This window comes from Acomys minous, assembly GCF_964271855.1.
Source record: "Acomys minous genome assembly, chromosome: 4".
NCBI classification, from domain to species: Eukaryota; Metazoa; Chordata; class Mammalia; order Rodentia; family Muridae; genus Acomys; species Acomys minous.
Genome location: NC_140486.1, coordinates 63,824,645 through 63,838,429, shown reverse-complemented (window position 1 = coordinate 63,838,429; position 13,785 = coordinate 63,824,645). Strand labels below are relative to the sequence as shown.

The 13,785-nt window shown below is 46.9% G+C and overlaps 1 protein-coding gene across 1 annotated transcript in view; it reads left to right on the top strand.

Moving 5' to 3' along the window:
* Positions 1-13,532, top strand: part of DSG2 (desmoglein 2) — a 50,061-nt gene extending 36,529 nt beyond the window's left edge. Inside the window, exons 12-15 of the mRNA XM_084779117.1 lie at positions 2,097-2,324; positions 4,535-4,656; positions 6,916-7,245; positions 10,273-13,532. Of these exons, the coding sequence (XP_084635243.1) occupies positions 2,097-2,324; positions 4,535-4,656; positions 6,916-7,245; positions 10,273-11,301 (1,709 nt within the window). The 3' untranslated portion in view covers positions 11,302-13,532. The remainder of the gene's footprint in view (positions 1-2,096; positions 2,325-4,534; positions 4,657-6,915; positions 7,246-10,272) is intronic.
* The last annotated feature ends 253 nt before the right edge of the window (positions 13,533-13,785 follow it).

Sequence of the window (13,785 nt, the reverse complement as noted above, 5' to 3'; positions counted from 1 at the left end):
TGTTTTGGTTTGGCCAGTGCTAGGGAGGCAGAACAGTGAGCCATCTGGGACATCTTTTTGAGTTCAGGGAGAGCTCATTCTACACCAGGAATTGCAGCCCAGCCAGAGCTAATAATGCAGGCCAGGTGTATCCTCTCAAATTATACTTCCAATGTAATTCCCAATAAAGCCCTCAAGGGGGAAATAAAGTGAGCCCTGAACCTACAGTGGTACCTTAGCTCCTCATCTAGGCCTGTGGGAGGTAAAGAGGGTATAGCATGCCTTAAAGGAGGCTGCGTCTTTTCTAAGTGGTCCTAAGTACTTTTGTCTCACATGATGAGGAGACTAGAGCCTTTCCACATACAGCAGTCTTACATTTGTGAGACTTTCCAAGTTCCTTTCCAAGTCACATTTACTGAGCACCTACTGTGTACCACTCCCTCTGCATACACTGTCAGTAACATTGTTTCCTGATGGTGGGTAGGGGACACTCGCCTACCTAGGGTGTAGCTGCTTGTTGAAAGGTACAAAACTAGTTTCTGATGGAGATGATCTGTCACAGGGTCTGACACACATGCTAACCGGGTGTCGGCGGATGCAGTCAAACATCTGTATACTGGACGCGTTCCTCCTGTTGATGTTACCTTTTGGATGTCCTTGGAACAGTCTCAAGTGCAGACAGTACTACCCAGAAGATGACTTAGCAAACAGTGTTCATTTCAGAAATATTTACAGCACAGTTATCAAGTACTGTCTGCAGTTTATCTTAAAGTAGTTCAGAGAAAGGTTTTGCTTAGTATTTCCGCTGCTTGTTCATGTTGTTGGGTTTTCATTTGTTTGTTTTTAATACACACAACCGTCCATGTACAAGTGGTTCTCACAATCCTAGCACTTCGTAGTAGGCAGAGGCAAGAAGATTATTTTGAGGTTAGCCTTGACTACACATCAAGCTCCAGACTAGCCTGGTCTACATAGCAAGGCCCTGTCTCAAGAAATGTCAGCAAGATAGCCCAGTGGGTATAAAGGCCCTTGTTGCAAGCCCACCTACTGGGTTCCATAGCCAGGACCGGCCTCTAGTTCACGATAACCATGGTACTGCACCGCACAGACATAGACTCGTCCACAGGAAATAAAGAAATGTAATTTTCTTTCTTTCTTTCTTTCTGTCTTTTCCTTTCTTTTTTAGATATGACTTCAAAAATCCATTGTTTTGGGGTTTTGTTGTTGCTGATTCTAGTCGCTTGTTTTCTGAGACAGGGTCTTACTCTGTAGCCTATGCTGGCCACAAACTCTGCTGTTGTCCTGCTCAACCTCTGGGTGCTAACACTGTTACTTTCCTTGTCTTTTTTTCCTCTTTCTCTCACTGTATTAAAATGCTGTTTAGATCATGCCATTGCCCAACTTTTAAACAAAACAGTGAGTATAATATATATAGAGAGAAGGTATTGTCACAAAAGAGAGGGACAGGATAAAAATAAGATGGACCTATTCTGAAAATTACCAAAGCTAGGAGTGACATCATGCAGTTTCTGCTACATTTAAAAACTACTTTGATGGCTTCTTTTTAAATAGTTGGTAACGTAAACATGGCTGGATGGCTACACTATTTATATAAATGTCATCTCATGCATCATGCATTCATTCCCACTGACTGGACAGTGGCGGTTGCTCCTAGCATTTAGTAGACCACACTCATTAGCTACACTAACCGCCATGAAAGCTGTGCCCAACCGTGGCCCTCTGCTAGTTAAGCTTCGTTCGGTATCTGTGGACATATTTTGTGTAGACTTATTTATTTATTATATATGTACAGTGCTCTGCCTGCATGTGAGCCAGCAGGCCAGAAGAGGGCGCCAGACCTCATTATAGATGGTTGGGAGCCACCAAGTGGTTGCTGGGAATTGAACTTGGGACCTCCGGAAGAACAACCAGTGCTCTAAACCTCTGAGCCATCTCTCCAGCCACTGCGGACACATTTTTGATGAGCACAGAGAATGAACTCCCTGGGGAGCTTGGGGGCGGGGGGGGGGGAATAAAGCTTTACACCTGGAGCTACATTGAGACCCCCTTTGTGTCTCTTCGTTCGGTTTTATTCCCTTGTGCCTCCCCTCTCGCAGGTACCAGCATCCTGCTGCAGCAAAGCGAGAGGAAGCCTGGGAGGAGTGAGGTGCCCTTGCTCATTTCCGACAGCCAGGGCTTCAGCTGCCCCGAGAAGCAGGTCCTTCGGCTCACGGTGTGCAAGTGTCTGAGCGGTGGTGGCTGTGCGGAAGGCTTGTATGACAACTACGTTGGCCTGGGACCCGCCGCGGTCGCCCTCATCATCCTGGCCCTCCTGCTTTTGCTCCGTGAGTCTTCAGACCTTGCCTTGAGCATCTTTCAGTCCGTGGCGACTTCTTAGTTAACCCTGTGTTCAGTCTTACGGTTCTCGATTTAACCTTAGGAGAACACCTTGGAGGGGAGCAGGGAAATGGCCAAGATGCTTGGTAAATTCAGCAGAGCTGAGTGCACGCACCAGACGAGAAGAGTGTCTTTTAAATGTATTGGTTTTTAAACTAAAACAACTGAAGAGCAACGCATGCTCTTCGACCTTTGGGCATAACTCCTGCTGGTATTCGCACTCAGGAAAGCTCTGGAGAGGGTTGTTGCCTTTTGCTCCTGTACCCTCAGTGCCTTCAGTAGTGCTAACAGGTCTTCAGAAAAGAGTTGGCATGTGCGTGTGCTGTGAGAATGTAAGGTTAGTTTTACAAACTCGGTTTACTCCAATCCGACCGCGCTTTGCACACTCAACTCCTCGAGGCTCCTCTGCCTCCACTCCAGGCTGCACGGCTTTCCTCTAGGCAACCCCAACTGCAGCCCCCTCTTTCCAGAGTACCTTGGTGTGTCCTCAAAACAACAAGCTGTGCCCCACTCCTGCCTGCCCTCCAAAGACCCGGCGTCACCTGCAATCCCACACTACTCGAACTTGGGCAGAGCACTACCTTCCAGACAGCCTGGGCTTATCTCCTTAGAAAGAGGAGGAGCCTATTAAAGACACCTATAGCCAGGCACGATGGCTCACGCCTTTAATCCTAGCACTCGGGAGGCAGAGGCAGGCGGATCTCTGTGAGTTCGAGGCCAGCCTGGTCTACAAAGTGGGTCCAGGACAGCTAGGGCTACACAGAGAAACCCTGTCTCGGGGGAAAAAACACCTGTAGATGTCTAGTTAAATGCACAGAGCTCAATAGTTTACAACAGGCCTAGCCCATCAGCTCTACTGTCTTGAGTTACCTGGCGTTCACAGAGTTGGGCGTGTATCGTGTGCACAGGGGTTCTGTGCCCTGTCTTCCCACCCAGGCTTCCAAGCCTGGCACTCAGCCCATGATGCTTGAGTACTATTGGCTTTTTAAAAATAGTACTTAGGAGCCAGGTGTGTGGCTTAATTGGTAGACTGCTTAACTAGAGTGCCTGGGCTCAGCCTCCAAATTACATAAAACGAGATACACTTGGGACCCCAGAACTCAGGAAGTGGAGGCAGCAGGGTCAGGACTTCAGGATCCTTCTCAGTTACATACTGGGTTCAAGGCCAGCCTGAGCTATATAATACCCTGTCTGAAAATTAAACAAACAAACAAAGAAGAGAAAAGAAAATGGTGCTTAGGAAGTTCAAAGGTAGGCTGAAACACCAGAGAGACAGTCGGGTCTTGGGCAGATCCCCACTCTGAGGTAAAGTATGATAGCTTTGATGTTCTAGAACATGTTTCGTTCTGTTTCTCCTCCCCACCCAGGGGTTGGGTGAGTGTGAGTGGAGGAGCGGTGGTGTGTGTGGGTGTGTCTGTCTATCTGTGTGTGTCTGTGTATGTGTGTGTCTGTCTATCTGTATGTGTCTGTGTATCTGTGTGTCTACCTATATGTGTCTGTGTATGTGTATGTCTGTCTATCTGTGTGTGTCTGTGTGTCTGTGTGTGTCTGTCTATCTGTGTGTGTCTGTGTATGTGTGTGTCTATCTCTGTGTATCTGTGTGTCTGTGTGTATCTGTGTGTGTGTTTGTGTGTGTGTGTGTGTGTATTGTGTTCTGAATGGGGCTTTAGAGATAAGGTATCACCCTGTAGCTCAGGCTGGCCTCAAACTCACAGTCATCCTCCTGCTTCAGCCTCCCAAGCATGGGACAACTGCTAAGTACCAGGGAGTCACAGGCCTGTGCCACCATTCCTGACAGCTTTTGATCGCTCTGATACATTTCTTTTAAACAGTAGACTTACACAAAATTTTTTTGAACAGTAGTTTTAAATTTTTCATCTTTACCTTGGTTTTTCTAATTTACACATGCGCTCACCCAGTCACAGTATTCTGCTGAGGAGCCAGAGACAGGCCCTTGCGTCAGACCACTCTGTCTGCCTGTGGGCTTTGGCGTAATTCAACCAAGGCATAGTTGGAAAGGTCGAATCAGAGCGAGAGACACAAAACAGAAAAGTGAAACTGCAGCTATGTGAAGGCTGGGCTTCGAGGAGTCAAGCATGAATTCTGAGTGATGTGTGCTTTAGTTGGTAAACCGACCTCTGGACTCTGCTTTGTACAGTTGTGCCGCTCTTGCTGCTGATGTGCCACTGTGGAGAGGGCGCCAAGCACTTCACCCCCATTTCTGAGACCATACAGATGCTTCACCCTTGGAACAATGAAGGGGCACCACCTGAGGACAAGGTCAGTTCTCCAGATAGTGGTGCGGCCTGCTGTGGGTCTGTTCCCGCTGGGAGGGGCATGGGGAGTTTGAGCGATCTCATTCTGAAATCCAGACTAGCCTCGGACTCAAAGCAATCCTCCTGCCTTGGACTGCCAACTGCAGGGATTACAGCTGTGAACCACCATGCCCAGCCTTCTTTTTATGATTTTAAAGGTGTCTTACTTAGAGAGGTGTTTGCAACGTTTTTAGATCTTGAGAGACTAGCACAGCCATCAAATTGCAAAATATATACAATTAAGAGTTGGCATTCACCTTTTTTCAAGACAGGGTTTCTCTGTGCATCCTTGATTATCCTGGACTCTCTTTGTAGACCAGGCTGGCCTTGAACTCACAAAGATCTGCCTGCCTCTGCCTCCCAAGTGCTGGGATTAAAGGCATGCGCCCAGCCAGACATTAAACTCTTAAAGTCCTTGGCATCTAGGAAGTAACAATGTCTGGAGGACCGAGCCCTCCATCTGTGGCATCTGACAGTAGCACAATGAAATGGCAGGACCCAGCAGACATCCCCTGCAAAGCTGACTGCTTGCTGGTGAGGAAAATGCCCTATACCTTTCAAGGTCACAGGCGCCTGTGTTAATGTTGTACTGGTGAAGACAAAGCATTAGTCTCACACACATGCCTTTGTTAAACAACAGGTTCAAGCGATAGTATTAGTCTCTCATTTGCCAGAGCAGAGGGGAACGGCTTTGCCTGCACTGTGGTATGTCCTGTGCTAATGAGAATGCAGACCATAAGTCAGCAGGTGATCCGAACTGTGTAGAGCAAGGGACGGGGAGAGCAAGAGCATGTGGGAGTTCAGAAAGGAACCTTCTGCCCCACTGTTAAGTGGTGCTTTCAATGCCAGGATCCGATGCACCTCCATTCTCAGTAGATTCAGTTGACAGAGGTAAACCTCCAACCTGCAAGGAGCTTACTTCGTGTGCCCAGATCCCTTTTCCTATGGTTCAATAGTCAGCTCCTTTGTCTCTCCATCATGGATTTATGTTTCAGCATCACGTGCCAGGAAGCTTGAGTGTTGGCAGAGTAGAGCATGGTGACTCTCCATGTTGATTGCTTCCCTTGTGACAGCAGCAAAAAGAGCTGATGGAGCGAACTAAGGAAGGAAGGGCTTATTTGGCCTACACTGTGGCAAGAAAGGCTTGATAGCATAAGTGTGAAGAGGCTGGTTGCATTGCATCTGCAACCAGGAAGCAGAGAGCAAACAGGAAGTGGTGTCAGGCTATGAAACCCCCAAGGTCCACCCAAAGCGATCCACTTCCTTTAGAGAAGCTCCGCCTCCTTATGGTTTCACAATCTTCCAAAACATCCCACCAGCTGAGGACCAAGTGGTCAAACGCATGAGCCTACGAGGGGACACACACACACACACACACACACACACACACACACACACACACACACACATTTCATCTTCAAACGGCAACACCACCCTATAACCCCAATAGTTGGAAGACTAGTAGAAGAAGGTCACAAGTTCAAGACCAGCCTAGACTACCCAGTGAGATCTTTGTCTCAAACAACTAAACAAACAAAAATAAGTGAGTAAACGTGGAGATCCTTCAGTGCATGCCCCACCCCATCTCCTACCTGCGGGTCATTTCTTTCCAGACACTGCAGCAAGCAGCTGAGACACCATGAAGAACTGTGCCATCTACCATTTCTTCTTGGTTCTCTTTAACCTTGGTAGCAACGGGAGATGGGAAATAAAGTCTCTATTTTGAATGTCCATGTGTCCAGCTGGAATTGCAGAGTTTTGTAACTGTCACACAAGACCCTAAAGGGGGTGTAGATGGCCTTGGTTCTGGTAAAGGGAGTGAACCAAGCTGGGCGGTGATGGCGCACACCTTTAGTCCCAGCACTCAGGGAGGCAGAGGCAGGCAGATCCCTGTGAGTTTGAGACCAGCCTGGTCTATGAAGTGAGTCCAGAACAGCCAAGGCTACACAGTGAAACCCTGTCTCGAATTTTTTTTAAAAAGTGAGTGAAGACCACATAAAGAAATCTTGGCATTGCATCCTCCTTGGGTTGTAGTCAGCTCTGAAGCCGGAAGAAGAAATTCTTCACCTGACTCCAGTAGGAGTGTCCCACCCTGGGTGTTTTCCTGGTTTACCCAGGAGGAAATAGCTCCATCCCTCCTTACATCCGCTTAGCTGGCATCTTTCTGCCAAGTCCATTGATCCTTTGGCCTGTGGGTTCATTGCCGAGCTGTGTTTACCCCTAGGTGGTGCCGTCGCTTCTGATGGCAGAACACGCGGAGAATTCAGCCATGAGAAACGGAGTCGGAGGCGCGACGCTCAAGGAAGGCATGGCGAAAGGCAGTAGCTCAGCTTCCTTCACCAAAGGGCAGCATGAGCTGTCGGAGGTTGACGGAAGATGGGAGGAACACAGAAGCCTCCTTACTGCCGGGGCCACTCACTTTGTAGGGACAGCAGGAGCCATCGCGGCCAATGAAACCCTCAGGACAAAAGCCATGGGGGCTTCCAGAGACGTAGGTGGAGCTCGAGGAGCCGTCGCGATGAATGAGGAATTCTTAAGAAGTTACTTCTCGGAGGTAAGCTTGTTACGGATGGTGAGGACGGAGAGGGAAAGGGTTATATCAAAATGTAAGATTCTACATCAGTAAAGGCTTTTGTGAGCAATACAGTCAGTGGGGAAGTTCGACAGGGTTTTTTGAGTTGTGTTTACTGGTGATGAGAAAGAGAGTTGGGATCCGTTGAAGCAGTCAGTGCTAGCTAAGTTATGCTGCGGTAACAAATGGCCCCGTAATCTGCTTAGTTCTTCCAAAGGCCTTTTTCTTCATGTTTTTCACGTGTCAATTTGTTCCTGCTCCACCCCATGTCGTCTTCATTCTGAGACACACATTAAGAAAGCAGATTCTTGCCATCCTGCCATCCTGCCATCCTGCCATCCTGCCATCCTGTGGCACAGGGAAAACAGCAGTGGCAGAACCAACCCGGCTCTGGTAACTTCTCGTCTCCTCGCTGTGATGTAGCACCTGCCAAGCCCGTCTTGAAGGGCAGGGTTTATTGGGGCTTCATGAGTTTGGGAAATTAGTGACAGCCCATCATGGTGCATAAGGCATAGCCTGAACTCCTGAGGCAGCCAGTCAGCCATGGCCACATTCAGGAAGCAGAGAGAGATGAACCTTCCTCTCAGCTCACTGTCGTCTTTTTCTCTTTTTATTGGGTTCCGGACCCCAGCCCATAGATTAGCGCTGCCCACATTTAGGGTAGCGACTCTTTCTTCCTCATTCAAACCCCTTTGAAAACCGCCTCATAGACACCCCTAGAGGTGTGCCGCCAGTCAAGTCAATGAAGGTTAACCACCACAGGCCCTTTCAGTGTCGCCCCCCCCTTTTACATTCGTGTTTCTTTGATCAAAGCAAGTCATGTGACTATGATAAGTGGCCATGAGTCAGAAAACACAGCCCCTCTATAGAAGCAGGCTTCAGAGGAACAAATTAGGATTCTGCTTCAGTCTGCCTACTTGTGACGTCATTGCTTACCTGCCACAGGGGCATGGCCCTGCTCAGGGCCATATAAAAGGACAGACCATCCACCTTGCCTTACCCCTCTACTCTTTCTCTCTACTTCCTCTCTCTCTCTCTCTCTCTCTCTCTCTCTCTCTCTCTCTCTCTCTCTCTCTCTCTCTCTCTAACCCCTCTTACTTTTCCTCTCTCTTCTTCCCACTCTTCCTGTCTCTGTCTCTGTCTCTGTCTCTCTCTCTCTCTCTGGGGTACCCCTTCCCCTTTCCTCCCCCTCTCCTTCCCCCCCCCCACCCATGCTCATTTAATAAACGCCGCATATCATAATATCTGGTACCCTCTCATCTATCATTATCTTAATTATTATATATAAAACACAGGAAGGAGAGCAGAGAGCATAATCCAAAACACTCAGGCTAATAAAGCCACTCACATTTCTGTTTGGGGGGCATTGTTTGTTATTTGTTTGTTTTAATTTTATTGATTTTATGTGTATGGGTGTTTTGCCTGCATGTGTGTGTCTTAAGCACTGTGTGCATGCAGCTCCTATCGTGGCCAGCAGAGGGCATCAGATCCCTGGAACTGGAGGTAGATATGGTCGGGTGCTGCCAGGTAGATACTGGGAATTAAACCTGGGTCCTCTGGGAGAACAGCCAGGGCTCTCAGGCACTGAACCATCTCTCTAGCTCCACATTTTTGTTATTTGTATGACAAGCCCTGAAGGGAATTAAGGAAGGAAGGAAGGAAGGAAGGAAGGAAGGAAGGAAGGAAGGAAGGAAGGAAGACAAAAGATGACCAGATGACATTGCCTGAGATTAGCAACTGAAAACTGAAAACATGACTGGAGATAAGTGTTTCATCTAGACAAAATTCATCCCAGAATACATTTCATTACTAGAAAGAACCTTTTTTTTTTCCAGAATGGAAACTAGTCAGTTCATGTGGAAGCCTAACACTCCTCCATAGGCCAGTGTGTATGACAGGAGCCCAAAGCCTTGAAACAAAACTGCTAGAGAACTAGGCAAGTCCACAATTATAGTCAGGAGTTGAAAAAAAGGAGGGAGGGCGTCAGCAAGGGTGTAAGAAACACAGCAGCATCGTTAGCTGGCTGGGTCTGGTTGGCGTGGTGGAACACTGGGTACCACAACAGTTTAAATAAGTCTGGTATCAGGGTAGGGACTGGGAACTTAGCTCAGCAAAAGAGCCAGAAGCTCTATGTTCAGTCCCCAGCACTGCAAAAAACAAAGGAAACTAGACTAGAACCTCAAAGCTCTCATAAAACGGTCAGAAGAATCAATGGCCGAAAATGGAGTCACACATCTGTAATCGTAGCACATGGGAGGCTGAGGCAGGAGGATCCAGGAGTTCAAGGTTAGCCTCAGTATGGAGTTTGAGGCCAGCCTGGGATACGTAAAATCATGTCTCAAAGAGAGGGAGATTCTCAAGCCTATCCATCCTTTACATGGTCTTTCGCCAATTAGCATTCACCATTATTTTCTGTTTTTTCATTCTGTGTCTCGTTCATATAAACATATGTATACCCAAATATAGTGTGCATATTCTTTATTACCACAGTACAGCTAAGAAACTTAAAATTGGCCGGGCCTGGTATCGCATGCCATTAATCCCAGCACTCAGGAGGCAGAGGAGGTGGATCTCTGTGAGTTCGAGGTCAGCCTGGTCTACACAGTGGGTCCAGTACAGCCAGGGCTGTTACACAGAGAAACCATGTCTCAGAAGAACAAGCAAAAAAAAAAAAAAAAAAAAAAAAAAAACCTTTAAAATTGATACAATTTACATCTCAGTTTTGTTCCATGGCACTCTTGTGAAACAATTAATTTTCCATGCAGTGTCTAATTCAGTTACTATGACACTTTAAATCTGAAATTGGACTCCCACCCTTTTTCCATCTTCATATTAGTGTACTATGAGATGACAGGCCCACCACGATGTAGGATGTCTCTCCCTTGTGTTTCTCTTATGTTTTCTTGTAATTACATGCATATTTTTTTCAGTTTTTGCATTATAGACAAGCTTTGGTTTTAAAGGAATGTGTGCAGGTAATGACCTGTCTCCATCCTTATTTTCATTTAGAAGGCGGCCTCTTATGCTGAGGAAGACGACCTTCACATGGCCAAAGACTGCCTTCTTCTTTACTCTCAGGAAGAGACGGACTCTCCAAGGGGCTCCATTGGGTGCTGCAGTTTTATCGAGGAAGAGCGTGACGACCTGTTCTTAGATGACCTGGGGCTTAAATTCAAGACACTAGCTGAGGTTTGCCTAGGTCAAAAGATCAATGTGGACGTGGACGTGGGCATTGACCAGAGGCAAAAGCCTGTCCGAGAAGCAAGTGTGAGGCCGGCTGTGGGCTCGCACTATGAGCAAGTGGCGGCCAACTCAGAGAGCACGTATGCCTCTGAGAGGGCCTTCCGAGTCCCAAAACCTCTGCACGAAGCACAGGCAGAGAAAGTCACACAGGAAATTGTCACTGAAAGCTCTGTGTCTTCCAGGCAGAGTCAGAAGGTAGTGCCACCACCTCCTGACCCCGTGGCTTCGGGTAGTATTATAGTGACAGAAACTTCCTATGCCACGGGCTCCGAGGTGCCGCCCACCACTGTGATCCTGGGTCCCAGGCAGCCCCAGAGCCTTATTGTGACAGAGAGGGTGTACGCGCCCACATCCACCTTGGTAGATCAGCATTGTGCCAATGAAGAAAGTGTCCTCGTTACCGAACGAGTGATCCAGCCGAATGGGGGTCTCCCTAAGCCCCTCGAGGTGGCCCAGCATCTGAAAGATGCACAGTATGTTATGGTGAGGGAAAGAGAGAGCATCCTCGCTCCGGGCTTGGGTGTGCAGCCCACTCTGGTAACGCCCAGCGTGGCAGCAGGACAGAATGTCATGGTGACAGAGAGGGTACTGGCTCCTGCCCCCAACCTGCAATCCAGTTACCAGCTTCCCAGTGAAACCTCCCTCACGGCTAGGAAGACTGTGCTTTCTAGCGTGGGAGGCCCAGGCCCTCTGTCCAGCTTAGGTTTAGAGGAATCTGGCCGTCCCGGTTCGACTGTAACCACATCTTCCACCAGGGTCACCAAGCATAGCACCGTGCAGCATTCTTACTCCTAAACAGAAGCCAGCTGCAGTCTGGAGCTTACCTAGCATCAACTGGATGTGTGTTTCCATGCCCCTAATGTTATATGAGCCACACGAAGACTTACACGGCTATGCCGAGAGCCGCAGGTCTCAGGGAGGGCTGTATTTCAAAAATGCACATCTGTGATGCTGGAGGGATGGAGTGACAATGCTGGGTCCTAAGTGCCTTTTAGTTATGCAAGCAATACTCACAGACTAGACAAGTAAAACTGGCTTCCCAGAACTTGCCAAATTAAAGCATGGTTTCCAGTCCATTGGTCCAAAGGGATGGATGGCTCTCTGCACAATGCGTTGATATTCAGCAGGCACAATATAAGTCCCGCCCCTTACGTTATAGAGCCACGCAGGTCTTAGGTGCCAGATAGCTCATATACCCAGAGACGCATCTCCACTCTGGGCCTTCCACATCTGGTTCTTTCTCTTCTGGTTCTGGTTCTCTTTAACCTTGGAACCCTGAGTATGGCAGGAGGGCAGAAGAAAGAAAGAAAAAACACTGGAGCCTGATTTCCTTGCATGAGACTGCTGGACTTTTAGAACACTGAAAGTGTAAGAACACATAAGTATATTTCGCTTCAGATGACATGTATGCACACGTGTCCTATGAACTTAAAAAAATGACTTCCTGTTTCCCAGAGGTCATGAAAATGGTGAACATTTCAAATTCAGTTAACTAATCTGTGAGAGCCAGGTGTGGTAGAGCACTCCCTTAGTCCCAGCACACAGGAAGCAGGCAGATCTCTGATGATTCAAGCCCAGCCTGGTCTATATAAAAGGTCGAGGACAGCCAGGGCTACATAGAGAGACTCTGTCTCAAAAAAAAAAAAAAAAGTAATAATAATCCAGGATAAAACTCATAGTTAATTTTTCTGTAATGTGGTACTAGTCTATGAAGAAAACCAGCGTATATTTGTTTCTTAGCTACAGTTTAGTGCACTTAGGGACTGGACTGATGGCTCCATGGTTAAGACCACATTACTGCTCTTGCAGAGAACCATACTTCAGTTCCTGCCGTCCATGTCCTGTGGCCCACAGCCACCTCTGTTCCAACTCAGGAGATCTGATGCCCTCTAATGGACTCCAAAGACACTGCAATCACGCAATTCAGTGTGGTTAGCAGCCTGCCGTATTCCTGCCTGCCTTTCATCCTCAGTGCCTCTCATGGGTACCAAGCCAGTATCTATGGCTCAAAGATGAGTTCCACAAGCACTCTTTTATTACAACTTTTCAAATATCAAAAGACCTGGTGTTTCTGTGATTCTGAGTTATGGTGAGTTTTACCAACTTGATGTCTAAAAGTAATTGACTGGTTATGACTTGGTAAACAGGAAGTAAATATTTTATCATGAAAACCTTGAATAGACAGCCCAAGTTCACTCAGCTTCCTTTCCTTGTTTCTTTAAGGAACTTGCCTTTTGGATTATGCAGATTGTCAGTGCAGAGTATTATACAAATAAAAACAATGCAGCCAGGTGGTGGTGGCTCACATCTTTAATCCCAACACTTGGGAGGCAGAGTCAGGTGGATCTTTGTGTGTTCGAGGCCAGCCTGGACTATAGAGCGAGTTCCAAGACAGCCAGAGCTGTTACACAGAGAAACCCTGTCTCAAAAAAAAAAAAAAAAAGCTTCAAAACCTACATGCATACCAGTAATAATTTATATGCATGTTTCCCACAAAAAAATGTTGAAAACAATCAAATTTCTCAATATTTTCTAAGAAAATGAAATTCTATACTTAAACTTTTGTAGATGTTTTTAAAATGTTGTTTACATGAATTACATTGTAAAAAATTGTATGCCGTGTGGTGCATGAAGTAGTTTTACATATGGTCTGCTATGTGGGATGGAGGTTGCCTTATTTCTATGATCTAGAATTGTTTACTTTCTACAAAGCAAGCTTTGTGGGGATTTTCTGTTTTCATTTTCATTGTAGTTGATGTTATTTTACCAAGTGTGCAGCAGGAATCACACTACTGTGTCAAGTTGTAGATATGGCCCGTGTGTTCAAAGAACTAAATCTCAGTCTTGAACTTCCTCTGTGAGTAGTTCGGGGCCTCACTTCTCTTTTGTACAAGGTGTGGTCACAAGCATGGTGTTCCTTGTTCCTTTAGGCGGTTTGCTTTAGCTTTTACAGTTGTGCCTTGGGGAGATTGTATTTGTGTGCCTATCCATGTAAAATATTTAAATAAAGACACCACCTTCCTTCAGTGTGGCCCTTCCCTTGTCTTCCTCCTCATCTGTTATAATCCACAGTGAATGTTGCTGTGTTAAAAGAGCTTTCTGAAGGCAGATGTTTTTTGGGCTTTATTATTAAATATGATTTGCTTTGCTGGCCCAGCCATCCTCTTTGAGAGAACATTGCTAATCTTCCTTAGGAGGGCAGTTAAATTGAAGTGTCCTGTCAACATTAAACAACCTTTTACTGTACATCCAGTGGTTTAAAAATTGGATATGTTTTTG